Genomic DNA, 26997 nt, shown 5'->3' with positions numbered 1-26997 from the left:
ATAATAATTGTAAAACTTCACTGGGGAACAACTAACACCTTTTATTCTTTCATTCCCCTTTTTCTAAAGGTTTACCAACTGTGCTTGGTTTACAAACATTTGGCTCTGCAACCCAGAAAGAAGTGTGCCCATGGTGAAGCAGTCAATCAGCTGGAACCTCAATACCACTTAAACTGCAACAGACAACTGCTTATCTTCTCTTTATGTGCAGCATAATTTCAACTGGAAAGTCAAGGCATACTAGAAGAATTATGTCCCCAAACCATTCAAAGAAAAACAATCAGAAGTAAAATTAAAAAAAAAAAAAAGAATTCCAAAAACACAAAAGAAAAAAAAACACCAAGAAACTCTCCAACTTGATTCAACCCAATGATGAATTTAGTAAAGAAAAAAACCAATCACCATTGTTTTTTTAAAAGGAAACTAGTAGAATCTTTACATTCTGCAGATATGAAGAGTAATATTGCGTCAGTTCAAGGATACAAACATTCATCTCTACTTAGTATCAACTACAATGCAAACTGTATTACTAGGAGTCTTCACGAAGCAACATGTTCAAAACTACATTAAGTATGAAAAACTATTTTAGCTGTGACAGTGTATAAATGAACAAAAGTAGCTCCATGCTGCTAATTAAAACATAAACCAAAAACACTGAAGCAGACTCTTAACATCCAATGCTCTCATCATTAGCAAGTCACAATATAAAGCCTCCAAAAAAAAAAACAAAAAACCAACTTACTGAAAAACAGGTGAAGAGGTAAATTTAAGTCTCTCAAACATGGCATAGAGACAGCATACTCATCACCAGGAACAGTCTTACATAAAGAGATTAAACTATTTTCCCTAAAATCTTTCATGGAAGATGACCCACCTTCCAATCTTATGAGTAGTTCAATGAAAAAAATAAAACTGTCTGATCGAGAAATATTTATTTTGCTATAAATACTCATTAGTCACGATTTCTGCACTGCTTGTAATGACAGCTCTCTAACATGCTAAAAATATTTTAATAGAACTTAAGAAATTAAGCTGAGATAAATATGCATTTTCAGAAATGACACACTTAAACAGCAGACAACACAGAAAATTTTCAAGTAAAAGCTTTATTACCTTAAATGATAACTTTAACCTTTACGATGATTTTTCTCAACAGCACAGAACTCTGCTCTTCAAGTACCTATCCTTAATGGTACAAGTAAATTTAAAAAGGAGAAGTGGTAATACATGCTTCCCTTTGGGGTTTGGTGGTTTTTTTTTTAAAGAGCAACTTGCAAGTGTATAGATGTAACTTGAGTTGTTCTTAAGTTCCAATATTCCCTTTTGCATCACTCCATCCACTTGCAACATCATTATGTTTGTACCCCATCTTCACAGAATTTCCAATACCATCAAACTCCATGGTATCTCCACTGCTCAGTGCTGTTCCCACCACCTCGAATACTGAAAAGTGATTTGAGCCTCAGTGTTGGTAAGAAGCTCTCCTCTGGAGTTCTCCAGCCTGACCGTACAGATGTGCTTCCTGACCCCCACAGTACCTAAGCACCTGCAGACCACCTCCGCTATGGCTAGCAGGCTCAAATCTGAGCAAGTGACATCAAGGATCAGTTGCTTATATTTAGAAGGAATGAGACACAGAGCCAGAAAAGTTTCCTCCAGCCTTACATCTCACTCCTCTTTTCCCTAATTTTCCTCTCCCCAGCCCCTAAAATCACTTCTGTCTGCCTGCCCCATCACCACATGACACTTACCTCAAACCCACTTGGACAAAAGATGAATTAAAGGTGCAGCTGAGACGGGATGCTACGACAGATTCTTGGGAATCTATCTTTCTTACTTTGCAGAAAGGGGCAGTAATAAGAGGAAGGTGGCAGCTAGGATAACAATGACTTTCAGGAAGACAAGCCTTATAGGCTCCAGGGGGAACCTGCTAAAAAACAGGGTGGAAAAGGCAGCTTTTTATGAAACCTTGGAATTCTTTTTTTCCAATGAGTTGAAAGACAACAGGACCAGCAGTATGGAGCATAGACCAGTAAGCTGAAGTCTAAGGTCTAGGGTTTTAAGAGTGGCTCAAGTGCAAGAGTTAGCGTGAGGAGGACAGGATGGATGAAGGACCAGCTATGCAGAAGGGCTCATCTGACATTTGAGAACCGGTTTGGGAAATATTCTGTGCACCCACACACAATGTTTTCTGCCACAGATTCGTTCTCATTTCTTCAGTTTTGTCATATACCTTGCTAAGAATCAGTATTTTGCAAAACATTTTATCTTTTACCTTCTCAATGGAAAAAATAAAGGGAAACTTAATTCCACAACCTGAAGTACCATATTTTCTAATGGTAATATATACATTACAAATAAAAGGAAGTTACTACCCAAAAATCCACAAAGAAACACAACAAAGAGAGGAACTTACTGCTACAACACTCTACTCTGAAGTTGTTGTTCATTCTGCTTTTTTGCTGCCTACTCCATTTCACTCTTTCTGTTAATTTACTAGATAACTGCCCTAATGCTGGCAAGAGCGTCTTGTTCTAAAGAAGTGTTATCACCCACATTTTCAGAAATGTATAGACTCAGTGACCTTGGATTTTCTGAAAGATATTTTCACTGGACAATGCAGAACAAGTTGACATGATTTTGTTTCGTCCTATTTGCTTCAGTTGTTTTGTTAAGGGAACTAGAAAGCATATAGGAACACAGAAATTGGCATTTTAAAAAGTACCTTTGGAGTTGGAACAAAATTCTGTAGAAGAGAAGAACTGGAAACCAACAAGCATGATTCCCCTCTGAATTGCAGTACTGAGTTTTGCAGAAAGTAACAAAGACTCTGTATTCTACCACAGTTTTCATAATGCAGTTTCTCATAAACACTGTGGGAAGATGCAAGACACACAAGCTTCCTGCTATGGGACTTTGTTAACAGTTTTACCCAAGCATAATATCAACATGTCTGAAGAAAACTGTTAACACTATTTTACAAAGAACAGCCATCTATGTCTATTTGCAGAACTTGAAGATGTCATGAAGATGTTTGAGAAAAAACAAACTCCTCAAGTATTTAAACTAGAATGTTTTCAAAAATTGTAAGTTTGGCTTTACACTATTAGCATGTTAAAAATATATGTTAATTATTATAATTCATACATTTAAATGATAATACCCTTACTATGCCTCAGTGTAGGCAGGTATCTAAGTGCTTTACACTTAAAACAAGCTGCATTTAACAATTTACCACTTCTGATTACATAAATATACAAGACATTCCTTCCATCATAATTCTTCAAGCAAGGTCACAGAGTTCTTTCTAAAGGCCTGTTTATCAAAGCAGATAAACGTTCTCCTCCCTCTTTTAAGATGCCAGCAAACAAAGCTCATACTTCAAAGGCTACATTAAAATGTTGTAGTACAGGTAACACTCTCTCAATTGCTCAAAAATACAATGCATCAGGAAAATAAGGAGCTAATCTCCACTAGCCTAAGCCTACATAGCATATGCATAAACCACAAAAACCTCGTTAAGTTCTTTAAAAGGTGCTCAGACCTACCCACAAACACAACTAAAAAATGTGCATTCCTGGCCAGTCATATGAACCAACAGCGCATCTAACACCTGTGGCAATTTATTACCGGTGTTCTTTTCTTCCACTGAAATGGGACTTTCCATCAGGAATTATAAAAAATACAAACAGTAAGAAATTCTACTCAATCACAAGTTTTATTAGTAACTATTTTAGTATTTAATAACCACAATGAAGTTAAAAGGTAACCATGAAAGGAACAATGATGAGGGGAAAAAAAAATCCAGAGGATCAGTAGCAGTTTGGTCTCCTCCACCCACTGTAGCATCTCTAGCTTTATGCAAAGGAAACACCAGAGCATGAATTATAAATGTCAGAAATCATAGGAGCAAAGACTGAACTGGCCCATTTTTTATATTTGACTCAGTAGACTCACTGAAATTCTTTTTCATGTCCTAGCAACTACACAGCCACTGGTAATATCAAAATTGTAAAAAGCTGACCCCTTCCTGTGTACCAAATAACATTGTAAAAAGAATGCTCAAGCAAAACAATGTTATTTGTTAGCTCACACTTCAAGCATACTTTCCAAAAGTTGCAACTTCTCTTCAGATTTAAGAAACTATTCCTAGAAAGCAGATTTGCCTCTTTTTTTCTGGTTTGGTTTGTTGGTTTTTGGGTTTTTTTCCCCTTCTTCCTCATGTTTTCACTCTGTCATCCATTAAACATAACCAGTTTTAAAATAAAAATGCAAGCTGGCTGTGTCTGTAAATGCAATAATCAAGTTTTAAGATAAAAAAAAAATTCTGTCTGTATATAATCACAGATTCTCATTCCAAAATGGATCCTGCGACACAAGCTTCTTGCTGTAATACAATTCCCACTAAAACAGCATTTACTGTTTTGTTAGTAAATGCTAGTAGTACAGCCCCCAAACGAGTTGTGCTGTCATACTACTAATTCTAGTTACCAGCTCGAGATGCAGACACATAATAACTACCTGCACACACACCCTTAGCTTCACCTTACAGACTAAACCAAGTGCTTAGTGTTTGCCATGGATGTAAACATTCACACTTCGGCAGCTACTGGTTGCACCAAGTCACATGTTAAGCCACTGCATCTTTTTCATCTGTAAGAATGCTTAGTTCCTGCACAGTCCAGGAACAGAAATTTCAAATGAAAAAATTCAACAGTTGTGGGGTTTTTTGTCAAAAAAAAAAATCAGATGCAAATGCCTCAATTCTGGAAGGTCAGTTGTTCCATTTCCTCTTCTTTTTTCTTTTTAATATGCCATCAAACAGATGTTTGCTTTAAAATTTCTCAGGTTTTATTCCAGCTTGAGGAAAGGCAAGAAAGATTCATACCAACACATATTTATTCCATAATTGCAAAGTAACTTGTAGTTTTAGCACTAATGGAGAAGTCATTGTTGCATGATGTCTCAGGGAACAACTTTAATCCTGATGGTATCAGAAAAAAAATCATCCTTATTACTGATAACGACCTCATTAAATACCACCAGCAAAGAGCTCCATTTTAGATGTAGATCATGGACAACTCAATTTTAGAACACTAAAATATTACACAAGTTACCAACTTTGAGTAATGCCAACAATTAATAGCACTTTCATGTAGCACAACCAGGACTTGGTCCACAACTACAACTGTCCCATGAAAAAGAATACTTGTGACACCTCAGTGAGAGTGCAGCAGTCAAATAAAATTATTACCTTTTCCAAACGTCTACAAGCATAAGCAAGCACTTACTATTTCTTAAATCCTTTCATTGTCTGAAAACTATTCTCTCCAATCCAGAGAAAGTTTCCACTCAGCTTTGCTCACCTGTATAAAAACTGTCTAAAGCAATCTTTAAAGCAGAACTATATAACGTACTTTTTAGACTTAATTTGAGGCACAACTCCAGCAAGCAGATCCAGTCACTGAAATAATCTTACAGGATTACTTGTACCCTAAAATTAGGCCCAAACCTACATCTTCATAAAAGGTTTTTAAAGGCAACTAGAAAACAATTCTTTTTCTAAGTTTTTTGGAAATACAAACCAGCAATTATAAATGAAGATGTGTACAGCAAGTTTAAACTGTAAAACACATCAAAGAGTATGAGTTACAGATCTCAAAAGAAAGACTAGTCATCAAAATCCTTTAATATTAGTTTATAAAGCTTACATCATCATCATCATCTAAAATTCATCCAGCAACACCTACCCTGGAAAGGCTCAACATAAAGCTATGTGGGAAAGGGAAGACGAAAATTAAGCCCGTTTTCATTTGATCAAGGGGAGACCAAAACCACACACCTATCTGCACTACTGCATACAAAATGGTACAACTATAGGCCTGTAAGCCCATTTACATCAGTCTGTGAAGCAGTCGAAATCCCAGAACAGGATGACCTAAATGAGCCCACAAGAATGCTATCTGGGTGTCCCAGTGGCTCAAAGAAAGCAAGACAGCTGTGCTGGTGCAGTGTTTTGCCAAACTAATTCTTCCCAAGCCCACTTCTGGAACATGGGGTCAAGAGCAAGGGGACCTGCAGCAAAAATGTAGATCTGCATTAAATTTATCAGGAGGCAATACTCTGCAATAGGATGTATGTATAACCTATACTGATTTCAGTAGGTGAGGTAGCGTACATACAGATTCCATGACAAAAAACAAGTTTTGAGAGAAAGTTGTCCATCTGTGTTAATATAATGCATTTGTTCAAGTAAGAAATCCACAAAAAACCATTTTCCCTTCTGTTTACACGAAAGTTAAAAGTTAACTTCTATTTATGAATCTTAAGTTAAAAGTTAACTTTCTAATTAACAGTCAGATTCATAAATTTAACTAAAAATCAGGAAGGCAGCATGGGTAAAGTCAGCACTGAAATGGAATATCCACATGCTTTTCTATGTTACAAGTACCATAATACAATAGCAATCTATCTGTTCTTCCTTCAAGTACACAGAAGTCCCCTGTTGACAGACCAAACCACTGGCCTTCCATGTCACAGACAATACTTATATTCCTACAAACCCCTGCTTAAACAGTGCAACTGGTAGCTTTACCTAATGTGAACTAGTCACACAGATTGCAAAAACAAATATGCCCCTTCTATGACTATTTGTATTCCTGGCTTTCTCTTACAACTACTGGAATATGCAGTCTAGGGAAAGTCCACAAAGAGGAAGACAAAAAAATTTTTTTTTAATTTCCCCTTTGAGTTTTAGAAAAGGAAGTAGTGGTTGAGAGCTGTAAGTGAAAGTGTTGTATTACTGCCATCCTTATGGAATTAGGGGGTAGAACTAGGAACATTCTTACATCTTCCATTTAGTGCTTCTTTTCCTCCAGATAAATTTTAAAAGTATTTCTATCTGACACATTTTGGTGGTAATATTAAATTACACTACGATAGCAATACTCCAGTTATTTCATAAAACCGAATTATATATACACACAAACACTGAAAGCTTAGAACATAAGAGAACAGCAACACAAGCTAACCTACCTAGAAAATACACCTGACCTTGTCCTCAGATGCTTATTTTTTTGGTAGGGATTAATTTTGTACCCAAAATTCTATCCCAAGTCCACAAACAATCTAAACTAATCAGACCTGCTGTGGAGCAGAGGATTGGACTGGATGACCTCCAGAAGTCCACACCAACCTAACTTATCCTCTGACAGCACATCTGTGCCGTAGAATATGGTTGTCCTTGCTCATAATATTGTAAACTCCCCCAGAGTAGATACCACCTTAACTATACATAATGATTTACAGTTCTGAAATACATAGAAACAAAAGAAGCTTCAAACTTATTTTGTCCCTTAATAATATGCGATTATATTGACTCCATATATCCTTAGAAATCCTCTGCCATTCAGCAAGAGAAATCCTTATAACAATGGCAAGTAAACAACAAGGAGTTGCAATTACTGAGATCAAAGACCTGAAAAAATAGCTTGGCTGCAGAATGTATTTTTTCACAACCATGTATAAAAAACAAAGGGTTTTTTAACAACAAATTAAAAATGTGAAGAATTACAAATAATTCATTATGCCACCATGGATTCTTCAAGTACCTGAAACACTGAAACACTAAGTGTAAGTGCAGAAAAAGGCAATGTCAGAACAGAATCACAAGTAATACCACCAAAACCATTTTGCAATGCTATTGCCCATAAGTCCATTCAATTATTATAGCTAAGAATCAAAAAAAGAGAAAAATTACAGTAACTGTGCCAGGAATTACTGAGAAAGGTCACCAGAAATTTAAAAGGCAAACAGGTAGGCAGGCTGTACGCCCAGATTGCAAAACCAAGAGATCTGGTTTCTACCCTATACAGTTAAGCATTACACTTCAAGAAAAGCAATTACAAAATAGAAAGAAAGGCAGAGTCATCAAAATCTGCTGGGGCAGGGCATGGAGGGGGAGCAGGGAGTTAAACAAGCAAAAAACATCTGATGCAACATTATCAATGTTCAGTAAAAGACATACAAAGTTTTGGAAAATCTATGTTTAAACTTCATCTTGCTCAACATCCAGAAAAGAAACAACTCTGAAAAGTGCCAGTTAAGAGCAAAAAGTGCCCTATCCAATAAGGCTAATGGCATATGTAAATAGCAGCAGCCAGTACCAAATGTCTTCAAAAGAACCTGCAGTACAAATATGTATCTGGCCCATAACAGAGCTTTTCTTCTTTGATTTGAAACATAAGCATTTCTGTTCCTTCCTTTACTCAATACACAGTCACAAGCATCTACAACTCTTGTATCTTAATCTCTTGCATTAATTTTATTTTTATGAAAGAACTATTACAACTGTAATTATGAGAACATACAGCATTAGTAACTTGTTCTTAGGTTTATTTTCAATAGCCTCTTAATATCAGAACAAAAGGTCACTTGTTTGTTCTTATGTAGCTTCTATATATACCTCACACTTTGCATGTTTCCTAGATTTAAGTCTTTCTGTCAATAAATATTTTCAACACATTGGAATTATCACATGAAAACTAAACCTGAACAGTATCTTCCAACTGCAGATAAACTAACAGTCACACAATACTGTCAGTATTTTTGTGTTTAGTTACTAGTTGTCACTGTTTTATGCTATTAGAACATTTGTGATTGAGCCCGTATCATCAATTCTTCAGTCTTTTCAATGGTTGGTTATTGTTATTTTATAACCTAAAAAGGTCTAATAATAGCACATACTTTCCTCCAGTATGCACCATAGTTCAACTATCAATACTGAAGTACTCCTTAGCTTTGCAAAGATTATAAATTCCTCATGCCCTTAGCTACTCTTGACTAATCCCAGTACTTTTAAGATTTACTTTTTACATTTTAACAAAAGTAGAAAGTCAAACTGCTGCTATCATTTTCTGTGTTTTTCCATTCAAGTACAGTGTTACTACAGGATTTGGGGCTTTCTATTATAAGCCTGCTGGAAGTTCATAATTTATTTATACTTTCTCAAGACTGAAATAAACTGAGACATTGCTCAATCACATACATGTGTGTCTGGTACAACATAACAAAAATTGTATTTGATTAAGTGGTTGGCTTCAGCATAATGATTTTCCTTTTCAAAACGGAAACTGTTCTGGGCCTCTGGCAGACAGATATGACTTCTTACAGGGGCTTAAGATGGTACAGCTCAAACCACCTCTCTGCCCGAGGTTCCCACTTCTAAAGCGGACTGAAAAAAATGCTTGTCTATATTCAACAAAAATGTGACAATACTGTAAGCCTTCTTCCGAGAATTCTGCTACAAGCAGAAATGCTTCTGGAAGGAAAGACAAATTGCAAACATTAATGCATTGTCACAGCAAGATTTAACAAAACTCTGAGTTCTTAGATAATCCAAACTCTCAGCAAGTGAGCAAGGTTAACAGGAAGCAGTTATTGATGTGATTCAAAAGAAAATGCAGAGACAACAAACAATCGTGTAATTTAGTAGCAATAGCCTCTGTAATTGCTAGCTTTAGGGATGGAGACAGCATTCTTCCTTCCCTTTCACTTGCCAGGTTCCACAAACAATAATGATTTTCACTTTGTATTATCTATTAAAATAAATGACAAAAACCAAAACACAACAAATCAGTTGAGTGTTTGTGCACACATTTTGCAGAATTTTAGCCAGAATAGATTAAAATCAACACAACCAAAAGCAGCACACTGACACAGTTAGACACCACTAACCCACATGGCCCTTTACAGCATACGTGCATTTAAATGCTTAAATTAGATAAATGAACAATGAAAACTGTTCAAATTCAGTTAGAAAAACGAGAAGGCAAAGCCAAAAAAGTATTTCTCCAGTGTAATGTAAATCACCTGCAGACGAGCAATGGGCTGCCATGACTAACATGTGAAAGTCAGTCAGTCAAAAAGTATTTTATATAATGAAAATATATGAGGGAAGCAAGGTTGTATATTTAGAAGCATGGGACCAGGAGCAAACCCAAACCATCTCATTAGAGACCTAAGGAAAACATATTTATTGGCCTTCAATACTGCTAAGTAACCTGATTCATTTGAGGTTTGTAAAAATTCATTGCAAATACAAAAGGGATTTTTGTTTGTTTTTAAAACCTAATCAATGCGTTGGTGTTCCTGGCTCAGGATAGATGCATCATGACTGCAATGGATCAGCTCCAAGAATTACAGTATTAGCTCTGCAGCAGTGGCTCTAGATGGTATCTCTGCAGGGAAATCCTTGTCAGCAGTAACTTACCTCTACTATAAATGGCCACCAACACTCCTACACTGGGTTCTAAAAGTACAGTGGTGAAGTTTGCCGGAACAGAGCACTCCATACCCCATGCTACTGTTACGAACCTATCAGCAAAAAATTGGATAGTTCATTCAGGGTGAACAGCACTTACATAAAAATATGGGTGACATCACCCTCTTACCAAAAGCATCTAAGCACTGAAATTTCACCTTCTTGCATTATAACAGATCCCAGGTCAGTCTCCCAGGGCACTTGGAATAAACATTTGATGTTTGGAAGATAAAAGTGTCTCCTCTACAGACACTGCAAGCTGTGTCTCCTCCACAGATACTGCAGGCTGTAAGCACAGAACATCAAAAGCACTGAAAAATAAAATGTTTGTCCAGCTCTCAAGGACAACAACCAGAACAGAAAGCTGAAAAGATGTAACAGAGGAAAAATATATAATAGAAATGGTATCTAATGAAAAAAATGCTACTGATCTATGTAAGGGATGTTTAATTTCTCATGTATCAGCACCAAACAGCCCAGAGTATCATAGAGGAATCTCTAATACTTCTTGATTTTTGCCAAATTCTTGATCTCCACAAAACATTCTATGTCCTCTTCAGTGAAAAACATACTCCTTTTTATATGGTCAATAGATTTTTATCCCTAGTACAACACAGCAAAAAAAGAAAGCATCCAAAATCTTTTAACTCCTGTTTATCAATCTGTTTCTTGCATTGGTGGTCCAAAATTAGATGCAGTATCCCAGACATGGTCTAACAAACTGCGAGGGGTTCTTCCTTTCCACATGCAGGACTTCATTTGTCCTTATTGAGACTCCTGATATTCCCGTCTTGTCTACTTCTTCAGCAAGGTCAGGTCCCTCTGAATGGCAGTGCTGTCCTTGAGCATATCAACTCTTTTCCCACCACAATACTCCCAGATTCAGTGTCATCTTCAAACTTGACTAGAGTGTACTTCACCATGTCCTTCAGGTTACCGATAAAAATATTAAACGGGACAGGTCACTATAGCCTCCTGTAGTAGTCTGCTTGTCACCAGCATCCAGGTAGAGCACCACCTATTAACCACTGAGCTTGATCCTCAAACCAGTTTTGTTTTACTTATCTAGTTATTCGTACATCCAGGCTGCAATGCCCTATCTTAGAAGACCATCATGGGAAATAGTCAAAAACCCTGCTAAAAGGCAAGATAAATACCATGCACTGCTCTCCCTTGCCCACAAATCTAGTCGTTTTATCATACAAGGCAATCTGACTCATCAGACATGATTTATCCCTGCTAAATCATACTGACCATTACCAAACCATCCTCTCCATGTGCCCAGAAAAGTTTTCCAAAGCTTATTCCATGATTTTCCCAGGGACTCAAACAAAGCTAGCCAATCTGCAATTCCCTGGCTGTACCTTTGTGTTTGTTGGTTTTGGGTGGTGTTTTCTGGTTTGTTTGTGAATTTTTCTTGGTTGTTTTGTTTGGGGTTTTGATTTTTAGGTGGGTTGTGTGTTGGGGTTTTTTGTTGGGGTTTTTTTTGGTGGGTGGGTGGGCGGGCAGGAGCAGAGAAGCAGAGTTGGTTTGTTTTTTTTAAAGAGGGTGCTCCCTGCAGTAAGTATTCTGCAACATTATCTCACATATTTTAGGCCCAGAAGCCATAAAGCACGGCCTTAATAAATTTCATGTGCTATCATGTGGACTATTTGGCTTTCAATTTAGTATTTGGCATTTCTGTAACCAAGATACTATGAATGCTCACACCCACTTTGAATTAAGTGAAAACAATAGTATTAGTTATCACCCTAACACAAAAACTTGTGCCTGTATGTTACTTTTTTCAGTTCTTAAAAATGGCCAGTTATTTCGAATCCTTTTGGTCTAAGAAAATACTTCATTTCTTACACAGTTTCTCAGTGCCTTTAGTAAACTATGGCAATGGATTCTTTATAAAAAGGTACTTAAAAGAGCCACTCACAACAATCTCAGGCACTGAATAATTCCAATTTTTGAAAGCCTGGATATCTGTCCAAAACTTCAGGTTTGAACTAAAAACTTCCACCACATCTGCCAGAAGCATTTCAGCCTGGGAGAAGTCACATACAAATTCTCAAGGGTTTTCAACTTGCTTATTTTTAAAAACAAAACAACCCTCTCCCCTGAAAAAATATATTTTAAGAGTATTTCAGTTAAGCAGTTTTCAGAGTTTCTGCCCATATGCAGTGATAGAAGCTGAACAAACATACTTAGATTTTCTGAACTATAGCACACTTCTTTTGCTTTGATTCACACTTTTTGAAACACTCCATGCTCAGCACATCTACCTCATACATATCTAGTGACTCACTTTTTCAGACATCCCTTACAAAGATTCATTAAATTGTAATTACTAAAATAAATAAATAAATCAATCAAAATCTATTATAAGCATAATCTTCTAACGTAACTGCTGTATGAAAAATCCACAGGGAGATATTACACTGTTTCTACAAACAAGCAAAAAGAGGCATCGCACTGGTTGTCTACAAAAGTATTACTAAGCAAACAAAAACTGAGTACAGACACTTCAACCATTATCTCCCTTCCACTTTTATCTTACACATTTTTAGGCTTACATATTATGTTAAAAATATTTTTAAAAGCAAATCCAACTTTAAATATCTGCTTTTAAATGCTATTTACTGGTTATCTTGAAGACTCACCCTACTTTTATCCTTAATAACGCTGGAGTTACATAGGCATTATCTCCTTTGGGCACCTACTTTTTTACATGCATAATTAAACTGCCTTTATACAAAGTAAACATTCACATCTTTCAACTGTAAGTAGCATGTCATCTTAAACATAGTCTGCTTGTGTGACATACTTCAGCTTAAGCCTACCTCTGCCTCAAAAAAATAAAATTGTATACCAGTTTCCTTGGCACCACTTACCGATTATCCCTCTCTTCAGCTTCTACCCTTGTTTACAGATTATGCTGATATAATTGTCTACAGCCTATGTAGTAAACAGGATCACTCACATGAATCACTGCAACAAAACAAAACTCCAAACCCTCAAAAAAGAATTAAAGGTATAACTGAGAGGCAGCACAGAGACTGGACCAAGCAACTGGGAATGCCAGAAACTGGTATCACCAAATTCCACAACTTAGGAAACTGCAGCCCCAGATCATTCATGAACTATTCTGAAATATCTGAAGGTTTATCTCTGTTACTAAATTAACATTTCAAGGTCTTTCATCTTCATAAAACCCACAACTGACAAAAGCCCTATACATAAGCTTCTAAGAAATGTTTACAAATATTATGGCAAAAAGAATTTATTCAGGTTTAAATATAGGTCATTGATAGGATAATTACATGTTCCTAAATGAGATGTACTTATTAGAAGTCCTGTAAATAATGATAATAAACATTCCTGCATGCAAATGTTCAGACATAGTACTTTGAAAACACCCCAGAATTCTTTGTTTGCAATTCAAGATTAAGACTCTATTTACCAACATTTTCTATCTGCCTTTTCACAACAGCATTTGGCATTTATCTCTAACAATACATTTTTGCCCTCTCCTCCAACTGTCTTACAATCCACCAGATACTCAACCAGATGAAAATCAGAGCGTATTGCCAAGAAACAAATACAGAACCCAAAATTCTCCATGCTGCTGTATCAGTGATTTAAACCTTTTACAGTACCATAACATCTAAACATGCAAAATGTACAGTAATGTATTCTTATGCACGACCTTAACCCCACACTTTAGTTGATCAGTACAGCTACTGATCCAGATAACCACTTTGGCAATTTTCATCAAGACTCCAGTGAAATCTTCACATGATGGTATCTCAAGAATATCATCCTCTTATTTACTACTAAATTTACTAAATTGCTCTTTTAGATCAGCTAGATATGATCAATAAACATGTATTTTTTTTACCTATATTAGAAAAGCCAAAGCTAACAAATTTAAGAACAAACAAAAAACCCCACAGCTGACTGTTTTTCAAGCTCATTATTAGTCGGCAGGCTTGCTCAGTACTCAATGCTTTGTCAAATTAACCAGGTTTAATACAGCTAGACTACTTGTAACCATAACAGAGCTTAACAGGGGTCTTAACATCTTTATAAATCATGAGAAACATTGATAAAAACCTATATGCATAATACTTTTCCATTTAAAAACAGCACAATAAATTGTAACGCTCCTTTGTAGAGTCAAACAAGGTTAAAAACTAAGCTTCAATTGAAAATACTTCAAGTACTTAAGTTTTCTAAAGTGTCCAAGAATGCACATCACACACACAACAGAGCCAAAACAACATGCTTAACGAAACACTAATACAGATAGCTGTTTGCACAATTACATGCAGGTCCCATCATGCCTAGGTATTGCATAACATAGGATAGTTAACAATAGAAGGTTTAAGAACTTCGACTGCGCTATACTGTTACTTACGCTGTGTCACACTACAAAAAAAATACTTCATTAATTACAGACCATATTATTCTTAAAATCAAGTGCTACGCTGCATTTCATAGAGGGGCATGCTGTGAAGCTAAAAAACAGCTAATTTAGAGCATGTGAAGTTCTAGGGCATAACATCAGTATATTGGAAAAAAAATACGTTGTTGAGCAACTGAAATCTGCATTTTGTTCATTTCTTGTTGGATATATAAAACTAACTTGACAGTCATTAAGTACAATAACTTTACTTGTCCCAGTTCAATCCCTAGTGGACAAAACATGCACTACAGAACCCCTAAATTTCACTTAACAAGACAGTTAGCCTTTTGAAAAGAACAGTTAAGTGAACACAGGATATATTTTAAAACCGTTTTCACTATCAATGAGAAAATATCTTGTATGCCATTTGTTACGCTCCTGCTGCCAGTAACAAACCTCCTATCAGACCCAAACAACAAAATACTCTTTATAACATTTCAAAAGGGCAAGTAGGAAGAGTACCAAATAAACTCAGTGGTTTTTTAATGCTCTTCGCAATGAGATCCATTTACATGCTCACATAAAATAGTAATTTCTCAGTATTTAAAAAAATACTGTTACGCTATTATAGTCATGCAAGTCTGTGCTTTCACATTTTTATTACCTCAAAATCACCTACTTCCAGCAATGAATAATACGCATGCAACTTTTTTCAGCACTTATAACCATTTTCAACTGTTTTACATACTTTAATAATATTTAAAGCTTCTGCTCTGTAGGAAATTATCAGCTTACCTGGAAAGTAATCATTTCAACTATACCACAAATCTTACTCCTTCCACTTGCAATCATATTTATTACAGTGAAACCAAAGTGATCTGCAACCTACAGTAACTTGCTAAAACAAATGTGCAGTTCATTATTTTTAAATTAAAAAAAAAAAATCTTACCTTGCCCGTCTTGTGATCAAACCAGACAAGAGCATGGTTCCTGGACAGCACCTTACAGTCAAAAGTTGCGTTATTCTGAGCTGGCCGGCAGCGAGCCACTGAGCGGCCGATCTTGACAGGCTCGTCCAGGTAGACATGACGCTCCTGAAACGGATGAGAGTTCGGGCGGCAAGTGAAGATGGCCAAGGCTGAAGGCATCGAGGACAGATTGGGGTTGCCACACCGACCAGAGATGAAGAGAGCCTCTTCTGATGCAGACCGTCCTCCACAATTTTCACCTCAAACCTCCACAGCAACTTTATATTAAAGCAGGACAAACATTATTGTATGAAAGGCCTAACAACTCATTGTTTCAGTGTGTAAACTAATTCTGGCAATAATCCAGTGAAAAAGCCCCATTATGTCTTTTAAGAATATCAGCAGTGGCTCAAAAGAAGTCTAAAATGTACAACTTTCAATCCATCCTCCTCTGGAAGAATAGGAACAAGCATCTGATTCCTTCAAAGAGAAGCAAAGGCTCCTTGAAAGAAGGATAGAATGTCTTAAATCCAAGTAGATGAGTCACACAAGTACTTTTGTTTTTAACCTCAACTGCCTTCTCACCCCCCTTCCGTAAACAACACTGACCAAAATTCCGACCAATGCAACATGGAAGCAAGGAAAGGTTTAGGGAAGGGGGATGAGGGAGAAGGATTAGCGTCCCCTCTCAAAGCATACAGATCGGGAGTCGGGAGGTGAATACAAAGCCCTCACTCCACACCAGGGGTCTAGTCGCTTCACACAGCAAGCCGCATTTCACCATCTTCACATACTGAAGTGAAGCACAATAGGTGGTCCTCGGTTTAGGATGGGGTACAAGGGCTATACTGTTTTCTTCCCCTACACCAGATAAAGCTGAACTGGTCTAGCGTTTCAGAGAGCCGCTCAGATAAGGAACTTGATAAGGCATGGAGAGGGCTTCCAACGCTCCTTCTCCCGGGGACACCCTAACGCAGGGGAAGGGTCCCTCGGGGACGGCCTACAAGGTGCACTGACAGGTTGCTCCCAGGCGGTGCCCGGGATGGCTCCGGCCGGCGGCAGCGAGCGGGCGTCCCTCGGCGGCGGGGCGGCTGGCGGCGGGGCGGGGCGCGGGGGCCGGCGGAGAAGGGAGGCGAGCAGGGGGCTGCTCCAGGAAGTCCCCGCCACAAGCCCCCGGCGCGGGGAGCGGCGGCCCGGAGAGGCGGCGTCCCCTGCGCTCGGCTCAGCCCGTCCGCAGGTGGCTGCGCATGAGGAGGGCCCGTTCCTCAGCCTCCCGCGCTCTCCCTCCGCCCGCCGAGCGCGGCTCCGCGGGCCCGGCGGCGGCCGGCCCTGCGGCGGCGGGAGAGGCCTGGCGGCCGGGCCCGGACGCCTCCCGCTCGGTAGCGCTGCCTCTCAGGCAGCCGCCGGCCACGAAAACTTTCCTCCGACCTGCAGAGCCGAAAACAAACCGGGTCAGACTCGTCCCTCGCCCGGCGCGGCCCCGCGCCTCCCCCCGGCCTAGCGCTGCCCGGCCCCGGGGGAGGCACGGGGCGCACCAGGGCTCCGCTCCCTCCCTTACCTTCAGCGCAGCGGCCGCCATAGTGACTGGAAACCTACCCGGTGTAGCAGCGGCGGCGCTGCCGGGGAGGGGCGGGGGGCGGGGGTCGGGGGGGAGGGCAGGCGGTGGCGGAGGGAGGAGCCGTCCTCGGCGGGGCCTGGCCAAAGGGAAGGCGCGGCGGCCGCCTCCAACCCCCGCGCGGGCGGCGGCGCAAGCGCAGAGGCGGGGGCTGCGCAGGCGCGCGGCGCGCAGTGAAGCTGCGGTAGAGGCCGAGGCCCCGCCCCGCCGCTGCCGCCGCCGTCTTCCGGGTGCGCGCGGGGAATGCGGGCTTGGGGGGGGCGGCGGCGTGCTGAGCCGTGAGGGGCCCCGGGCGGGGCGAGCTGAGCGGCTCCCTGGGGGGCGGGGGAAGGGTGAGAGGGGCTGCTGCGGAAGGGTCCGGTTAGGACGAGTTAGCAGGTGGGAGGGGGTCAGGTCGCTGAGGTGAGTGAGCCCCGGCGTCGGGTGCCATGTCTGTCCCCTCTCCGGTTCCCCTCAGCTGCGCCCTGGGCGGGACTGGCCTGCCGTTAACCAGGGTAGCCCTGAGGAGAAACTGGGGTCATGCTTCATCAGCAGAGCCCTCATGAGAGAGCGCAGGATCTCCCCGACATCCTTCTGCTTTCCCCGTTGCTCTTCTTGGCGTTTTATGATCCCGGGTTGAAAATTGTGGCAGCCGCAGTGCCTTTGCCGTGCCCGGGGGAGCGGGAAGCGCTGGCCGGGCCTGCCTGGCCCCGGTTACCGGCTGGCAGTTGGAGCCGGGGCTGCGCCACAAGGCAGCGACAAGGTCAGCATAGAATGGGGCTGGGGTCTCTGGTGCGGTGTTTTCCCTCAGCAGGTCTTGGAGCATCATCCAAGGTCACGTTTAGCCCCTTTTTCTAGAAGCCGAGGAAAGGTGGTTCCTTTTCCAAGGTCATACAGTAGGCTAGCGCGAACAGGTCTCTCTGGTCCGAATTAATTTTTAAGTCCGTCATTCCCTATAAAGCAAACAAGTGGAGATTGTTTGATACAAGGTGTTGGAGGTGTGCCAGCACTATAATTACCCTGTGACAAGGTGTTAGGATTAGGGATATGGGGGGGATCTCTGACACCAGGAAGCCCAGGCAGCCGTGGAGGGGAGAAAGTGGGGCTAGGCCAGGCACTTTAGCTAGCAATATATGAGGGAAATAAGCAGCAACTGAGGTAAGGCAGCACAGTGTATGAGAGAAAGCATGACTGCTGTGTTGTTAGTTATAGCACAGTAAAATCTCAGGGCTGTCATCATTTTTTTCCCCTTTATGATTGCACGGTGATTTAGGAGAGATGTGATTCATCACAGCCTGGCTTTCTTCTGCTTCAAATGATCCAATGAGGAAAAAACCAGCAAAACCAGGCTGTAACATCTGTGTTTGAAGCAAAGAAAATAAATCCCAGATGGGAGACGAGTCTGATTTTTTAAGACAAAAAAAGAAAGGCTAATAGGTGGAAGCTTTAGGACTATACGTCCACAGTTGTCAATTCTCCTGACAGGAGAAAAACAAAAAAAAAAATATCTGGCACAACACTTCCTGGCTTTCATCAGCTTTTTTATGAGACTGTACTATTGTGGTAAATGTATTCCTAATTTACTGTTTTTTTAAATAAATGAAAATTCTTTATACATTTTTTATTTAAAAAAATGTAAGCTATTGCTTATAGCATATAACATAAGGTGCCGTAAGTAATCCAAAGGAGGAAGGAAAGGGGTATAACAAGAGTATGGGGGAAATGAGGAATAAATGTAAGTCTATCAGGAGTTCGATTTCAGGGGGAGGGTTGCAAAAGTAGAACTAATTGAGAACATTTTAGAATTGCAAAGGCATAAAAAGTGGAAACAAAGGGTACTACAGGTGCTGGAATGAAAAGAATGTTTATGAAAGTACTTTTTGTATCTTTATATGCAAAATTAATGGAGAAAGGAGCCTGAAAGTGAAATTAAAGATGAAGAAAAATTATCATCTTTAGGGCCTAAGAGAATCAAGTAAAAAAGCTAAACTGAGCAGTGAATATATTTTTCTGATGTTCTCTGTAAATATCTATTATTTTTAGATATTGAGACTGAAAAAAATGTCATACTGTATTGCTTGTACAGTATCTTGCTCAAGTCTTTCTGCAACCAGTAGAATGAACTAATACTCTTAAGTATCTGTGTCCTTTAAACTGGAAGCCACTGCCATATTAGGGTAACCTGAACCCTTCTCCATCCCCTGGAGAAATCCCATTTTGATGGTCTCATGGGGAAAGCAATGGTATGTGCCAGCTGTCTTTCTAATACTTTTTGGCACTGCCAAGTGGCTCATATAACAACAGAGTTCTACCTTGGTTTTCAGCAGTGGCATTAATTTGAGCCTTCCTTTTCTGCATGAGTGACAGCTTTCAGAGAGGTTGGGTGCCTTGAATTCTCTCTGGGAGTTTTGGAATCCTATTTCAAATTGCCTTATGAGTTAAAAAGTTATCAGGGGTAGACTGATAGACTGAGGCAAAAATATAGAAAGTGGTTGCATTCTGAAATTAGGGTATAATTATTGTATGGGTATTTTTATGAGGTATTTGATGTTTACCAGAAAGTGTCCATCTTAGAACTGTGGAAAGCAACAGGTGGATGGAAAGAGTTCAATATAAAATGCTCAGCCACAGTACTATGCTCAGCAGGTGTTAGGGAGGATGTGTAAGCATGAGTGTAAGTTCATGCTTCGTTTCTGTGAACCAGTGTTTGCCACACAACCAAAAAGAGGCTATGAACTTTGGCAGCCATGTTAGGTAAGGGCAGCAAGATGCCGCTTAGGTGGCCATCCTTTTTCTGGGCAGGAAGTCCTTAAAACATTTGATGATAGCCATCATAGCTGAGGGCAGAATCAGCCTGCTCTACAGCCATCTTAGATAAGGGAAATGGAAGGGAAGTGACAGTCGATTTGGCCCCTAAAGAGCTGCTGTCTATTCCAGGATGACGAAATGCAGGAGAGGTAGAGTTTATGTGCATACCTGCCAAGCATCTGGATTTTGGCTTAAGCGTGTCAAAGTGCAGGAGAGATTCTTTAGTCTTAATGACTTGATAATAATTAAGATCTGCTGAAGGAAGCCTGTTGTGAATTGTAAACTAACTGTAACTGACTAGAGACAAAAAATGCTGAGCATCATTATAGGCAACTCGGCACCAGATTTCTGAGTATAGTGCAACGGTGATCTAAAAGGCTACCAGCATATTAATAGACTTCAGATTAAGATTTGTCAGTGGAGACGTGTCCTGAACCAGTTGCTTAGTGGGAGATCCTGACTCAAGAGAGATTGTTACATTTTAAATGAATGAGGCAAGCTGTATAGCAAAAGTTCAGTTTCTAGTATAAAACTTCAAGACGCAAACTGGTAAAGAGAACAGAATAAACAGGTAAGGAGAAAGTTGGAGATGCACAGTTTTCCACTGAGTTCTTATCCCTGAAACTCATTCATCAGTAATTTACTAAATGAATTTCATATTGATTTTCAGCAATACAACAAATTCTATGTATAATTGCACTCTTTTAAGCCATACCAAATTTTAAAATACGACAGTCTATGAAGGCATTTACTGCTACATAGAGCATATGGAAGTATATAGAAAAGTTTGGACTGTTATTTACATCCTAATGTATCCTTTGCAAAACAAAATTGCCTCAGAAGCAACTTCTGAGACATTCAGAATCAAGCTGAACTGTCAAAAGTGTAGAACTGTTTCAGAGCAATAGGTTCATCTTCCTGGAGCTATAGATGTGTCAGTTTGCATGTTGACACTACAAAAATGTGGTTCACAGCAATCACTTTGTGTCCACTAGAGGACTGGGGGGAGGACTAGCTGCATGACATGTCAGACTGACTAGGTCAGACCAATATTTGGTGATCTGTGGTTGCTTTTGAGTTGCAGGGACTGAAAATATAATCACTTTTTTCTCAAGTAGGAAAAGTGGTCTCACAAAGCAAGTTCATTAAGGAGTGGCAAGATTATTGTGACATTGTGGCGGTTCTAGAATTTGTTGAAATATTCTGGTTGCAATTCTTGACAAAATTCACAATATTCTGTGCATGGATGATCGCGCCTGTCACTGGACAGTCACAGGAGTAAATGGTGCAGTTGCAGTGTATGTCAAGACAGCAACAATCCCATTTGAATTTTTGGATACCTGTTTGTTTTAGGAGCTTCTGAATACATATACATTCTACAAATGTGTTCTCTAACAGCGTTGTCTCTGTCCATGTTGGTGTGTCATGAGAAGTAAATGGAGTGAAATCATGTCCTCTGAATGATGATCATTACCAGAAAATAGCAGGTATTTGCTAATAGGTTATTTGCCAGTTTCATGATAGCATTGAAAAAGAGCCAGATTGTCCTAGATTAGTAAAGATCACAGGTAACAGAAAGCCTGTAATATATCTAAGAGCTGATTTCCACTTCAGTTTTAACAAAGTACTTTGCTACACAGTTTGAACCACTATGTAAACCACTTTGTAGAAGACATTGGTATGTGTGTGCCTGACCAGAGTCCCTCTGCTTCCAGCGGCAGTGATCACACAAAATCCTTTTTATAAACTCACTGAGCTCCTCCTTAAAACTTACTGGAACTTTACTCCCCAATCCTCGTGTTGGAAAACTTTGTTCAAAACCTGACTTCTCCAGTGATTAGAAAATTTATTCTAATTATCAGCCCAGATTTATTGAAGGGTGGTTACACTTTCTTGTAGCACTATCATTGTTCTCTAGTTTCAGACTTATTTTCTGTTCCTGATCTTTTAACTCTGACTGATTATATAAAAAACAAGTGCATTATATCTCAGCTTCCTTTTGAAAGAATGAAAAACTCAACTGGCTTAATCCTCTCTTGTCATGTAGATTCTCCATTTATCTGGTTGTCATGCAGACCTTTCCCTGATCCCATTTCTAGTTTGCATTAAGCTTACTAAAAGATACTTGTATCCAGTATGTACTTGTAATAATGTAACAGACAATTATATTAATGTAATATACATAGTAAGCATATGTTGAATGTACTGTTTAATTTACATTAGATATTGCATATATGCTTATATTTATACAGTTATATATAAAATACATTGTTTATAAATGTACTCTATATATCCTGTCTATATATACCAATTTTATGTCAATAACATGTATATGGTATATATAAATAGTATAACATAACATGCATACTATTAATACAGTGTTATGCTAACGTATAACTAATCTTACATACAATGTTTCTTCATTTCTAATGAAATTAGGTAAGCTGGTATATCTGGCATTTTCATTGCTTTATCACACAGTTATCCTGTAACCTGTTTTTAGTTGCTTTTCTGTTAATATGAGGTGGACTTTTTGAAATGTTTGCATTCATGTTTTGTGGCTGTTTGAAAAATAAGGAAAAGTGTTGTAAAAATAAGCATGAGATTTCTGGGTCTTGTTTGTTTGTTTTAAATAAATGTATTTATTAGACCAGATCTAGTTTTCAGATGCAAGTAAAGTATTGCTTTAAACTGAAATCTCAAGGAGGGGGGCGGAGGGGGAAGGTGAGATGAGCAAAAGATGTTTATCCATTTTTTTGGTGTTAGCCTGCAGAGTCACTCCCTACTGAAGCTGATGGAAATTGGCCAGCCAGCAGCCAACACAACATTTGCTGCTACCTGATAGAAAGCATCCTGCTGAGAGAGGCAGAATAGAGCAGTAGCGATAGCAGCTGTAGGAGCAAGATAGAGGGTGGAAGAAAGCAAGATAGGCTCAAATGCCAAACGGTTTTGGCTCTTTAGAATCCAGCTGTCCTACACAGGCTTACACTCATTTTTATTCCAGCAACTGACGTCACAGGGGATGCTTTTTCTAGAAGATGCTCTTGTGCAAACCCCGCCGAATATGTATATGAACAGATTGCTGGCTTTCTGCAAAATGAGGCGGAGTTCATACAGCTTTGTAAGGGCAAATTCCATATGCAGAGTCCTACTGCTCTGTGAGACTGTATTGCAATATAGCAAAGCATTCTCTGTTAATAGGTTCTCAGCTCTGAAGCCTGTATTTTGTCCTGCGCTGATACACTTCTTGAAGGATAAAGCAGTCAATCTCAGTTCTTCTAAATATTACAATACTTAAAATGCATGTAGATTATTTTTTTTTCTTGCACAACTGACATCCTTTCTCAATCGAGGAAGATCTTTGCATTTTACCAAAACTAAAATGTATTTGAAATGGCTAGGTGAAAATCTTCCTGAACTTAATGTTTTCCTAGTAATTAGGAATATTTTCAGTAGGTGAGAATCCTTTTTTTTTTCAGTGACTTCTTTCTCAAAGATCATGTCTCTATTCTCTGAACTTTCTCTTGCCGAAAGTTTAGTTCCATTAAGCAGCAAGTGGAATTAAGTTATTGGGTATTGTTTGTCAAACAAAATGAGCAGAGAATACCAGTCTTAAGTACTTTATTCTTCTTACTTGTATATGTTTGTACTTTCTGTTCACATGAAGACTTAGAAATAGATGCCAGCAAAAACCAAAAGGGAATACATGATAATAGTAGCTAAAATGTTGTTCTGCCCTTGATAGCAAGAATGCAAACAGGGCAAGGCTTGTAAGAAGCTGTAAGGTGGTATCTTCCCTTAAACCAAGCGATAAGGCTTTTGGCCAGGCCCTGTCTCAGCTCTTAAATGGAAACAGCAAATGAAATAGCACTGCAGAATCATTGCTCTGAGTTTAACCTGATGAAGCTGTGTCTTAGTCATGTCTTATTTTGGATAGTAATCTTTTACAGAACTTGGGAGTTAACTACTGGAGAAGTTTGTGAATCTTAACCTGGCATCATGGTAAAATACCTGAAGCAACTAGAGACAGCAAGAGCCTTCCTGTACAGCCACTCCCGCTGCACGCTACCAAACTCCATTCATATCTTGGTTTATATCTAAAATTTACTTTGCCACAAATGGTTTGTGATAACTGAAAGCTGCTATATCTTAAATTATTACAATGATAATTTTGTGTATTACAATTTTGTCTGAGTTGTATGTTCTTCCTTTGTCTAGGAAATTACTATCATGATCAAAGCATACTTTAAAATTTCTAGTAGTTTGGTTTTGATAGATAAACAAATATTGTTAATGGGTGTTAAGGAAGCAGTGCATCTGAAGAGGTGTAATTTCTCTATTAAGTATGTACAGATGTGGTATCTCGGGTTTAGTATTTGCAACTTCTGTTGGGGAAAAACCAGCACGTAGAATTCAGGCAACCTGCCTGTCTGCATCTGCTACGGTTTCGGCTGTTCCAGTAGCAGTCAACCAAAAGTCTAGTGTGAGTAACTAAGTAAGTTACGGGTTGGGTGGGGGATTATTTTTTTTTCCCCCTAATAAAGTAGCTATTTAGCACTTTCAACTCCAGAAAACGTTTCCTACTGAAATATAAATGGGACATGGATTGCGCCAAGAGCATTTGAAAGCTCTTTTATTATTAAATAAAGAGCTTGGCTTTTGGCTAAGGCACTAAAATAGGTTTTAAAAGATTTGGATGCTTTCACTTTTCATTATTCCAATTTCCTATGCAGGGTAAAGCTCCCCAGCCGTTAGCCCGTGCGGAATTTCCGCGGGCTCCCGAGCGATGCGCAGCGTTGCGCGGGCCGCGGTGCGGGCACGCCTGCGGTGCCATTCATGACCGAGCACGGCCTCATCCCACCCGGGTGCTGGGCGCCGACGGCCAAACGGGGACAGAGAACGGAGATCTACCTGCCCGCCCGCGCGTTCCCCCGCAGAAGCGCCGGTGAAGGCGGGCGCCGTGCGCTCGGGGGCGGTTGCTCGGTGTGACCCCCGCGCGGCGCGAGCGGCGGCTGCCCGCGGGTGGGCGCTCCGAGGGCGGCGGGGCCGCCCGTCCCTTCCCGCGCGGGCCGCGGGGGGGAGCTGCGCGCCTGGCGCGCCCCCGCCGCCCCAGGAATGGTTTGGGCTTTCCGGCGCCGCTCGCCCCCTCCGCTCCGGTGCCCGCTTGGACTCTCCCGCTTCAGGCGGCTCCAGTCCCCGAGGGAGCGCGGCGGGGGCGGTGCGCCGGAGGTCACGTGACTCCCCGCGGCGGCGCCGGGGCCGGGGCCGGGGCCGGGACCCAGACCCAAACCGGGGCCGAGCCCGAGCCGGGAGCCGGGCCGGCAGCGCCATGTCGCTGCGGGAGCGGAGCCCGGGCGGCGCCGCTGAGGCCGGGGAGGACGCGACGGCGGCGCTGGCGGAGCCAGATGGCCCGGACCGATGCCTGTCGCTGCTGCCCTGGGACCGTTTCTCGGCCTGGCTGCACTGCGTGTGCGTGGTGGGCTTCGACCTGGAGCTGGGCCAAGCCGTGGAGGTGCGTGAGGCGGCGGCTGCCGGGCTCGGTGGGCTGGCAGGCACCGCTCCCCCCCGGGGCGGGAGGCTCGGCGGCGGGGCCCCGCCGGAATCGGGTACTTCCTCTGGTGCCGGCGTTGCACGGCGTGCGGGGGGAAGCCGGGCGGCGTGCGGGGGGAAGCCGGGCGGCGTGCGGGGGGAAGCCGGGCGGCGTGCGGGGGGAAGCGCGGTTGTGCAAAACCCCGAAAGGCGGCGGGGGGGGCGGGGGGGACGCGGCAGCTGTCACGGAGCCTCAGGTGAGTCCGGTTGTGCTCAGCAACTGCTTTCCATTATGCTGGTGCCAGGATCTGTGTTAAATACCTCGTCGGTTTCTTTATACACGAATAGCATCCCTTTCCGTGACATCTTGACGTTAAGATTTTAAAAGAGCGTAATAATAACGTGAATGCAAGTGGTCTTCCTCATTAGTGTTCTCGGGATCGCTGGGGTTATGCAAATGCATTCTCTGAGTGTTGGAAGCAGCATGCGGTGGCCGCCGGGTGCGGGTGCCACTGACGGGCTGCAGGTGGTGGCTCCCGGCAGCTCCCGCAACGGGCGGGCGGCGGTGACGCTGCCCGCGGAGCTGCGCTGGGACTGCTCGGGCTGGGAGAGAAAGTGGAAAACAGAATTTTCATTTGGATCGGTTTCACATCCTGTTCCACCCTCTTCCCCATGCGGCTGTGCAGCAACGGGTGTGCAGGGAGAAAAACCTTGTCTTTTTCGCTTTCTCTTTTTCTTCTTCTTTTTTTTTTTTTTTAATTAAAGTGGTGCTGGCATGAACGTATGCCACACTGGCCTAAAAATTCAGCCAAGCTAGTTATTACAATATTTAAAATACGGCATTGATACGCATTGTTGGCTGCAAGCGAAATGCAAATAAAAACCCAGCATACTGTGCTCATTATCTAAGTTCTGTTCGCTTGGCGCTATGTCGTATTGTTAGCAACAAAGACAAGTGTTTGTTTATAACCTGTGGGTTAAGGAGATAATGTGCTCAGTGGCTGAGGGAAGCACGGAGTAGCCACTGTCCTGTCTGCAAACAACTCTGTTAACAGTGGCGTTACTCTTAGTTGAATGCATGCATAAAATGAATGTCCACATAAGATGTCCACATAACTAAGGCCTGTTATGTTGCTGCAGTAAGAATAATTTCAGTTTATGTTGCTGCAGTAAGAATAATCTTAGTTTCAGCTGGCGTTGTGGGAAGATACACTGTCTAGTGAGGGAAGGGAGCATGGATTCAAGCCTGGTCTGTACTCCAGTCATCTGAGTAGATCATTTCAGCACCATTCAACTGCTGAGTTACGTTGGAGTGTATTGCTTAGCATAAGATAGCATAGCAAAATGTTAAGAAATTAAAAAAAGGTAATGATAGGTTTAGTAA

At 40.9% G+C, this 26997-nt stretch overlaps 2 protein-coding genes across 33 annotated transcripts in view; one reads left to right on the top strand and one right to left on the bottom strand.

Moving 5' to 3' along the window:
- Nucleotides 1-17384, bottom strand: part of SLMAP (sarcolemma associated protein) — an 87715-nt gene extending 70331 nt beyond the window's left edge. For 30 of the 31 annotated variants that reach the window (XM_080384987.1, XM_080384965.1, XM_080384966.1 and 27 more), the window contains exons 1-2: nucleotides 17241-17384; nucleotides 15665-17110 (exon numbers count right to left, since the gene is read on the bottom strand). In XM_080384987.1, coding sequence (XP_080241113.1) covers nucleotides 15665-15862 — 198 coding nt within the window. In that variant the 5' untranslated portion in view covers nucleotides 15863-17110; nucleotides 17241-17384. The remainder of the gene's footprint in view (nucleotides 1-15664; nucleotides 17111-17240) is intronic. The other variant, XM_080384976.1, reaches the window with a different exon arrangement.
- A 259-nt stretch (nucleotides 17385-17643) lies between these two features.
- The window catches only part of DENND6A (DENN domain containing 6A), a 35884-nt gene continuing 26530 nt past the window's right edge, over nucleotides 17644-26997 (top strand). Inside the window, exon 1 of one of the 2 annotated variants that reach the window (XM_080385011.1) lies at nucleotides 17644-25596. In XM_080385011.1, coding sequence (XP_080241137.1) covers nucleotides 25414-25596 — 183 coding nt within the window. In that variant the 5' untranslated portion in view covers nucleotides 17644-25413. The remainder of the gene's footprint in view (nucleotides 25597-26997) is intronic. The other variant, XM_080385010.1, reaches the window with a different exon arrangement.

The sequence above is a fragment of the Falco punctatus genome (assembly GCF_963210335.1).
Source record: "Falco punctatus genome assembly, chromosome: 4".
Lineage (NCBI taxonomy): Eukaryota > Metazoa > Chordata > Aves > Falconiformes > Falconidae > Falco > Falco punctatus.
Note: the sequence above shows the minus strand (reverse complement) of the source record. Positions and strands in the feature narration are given on the sequence as shown.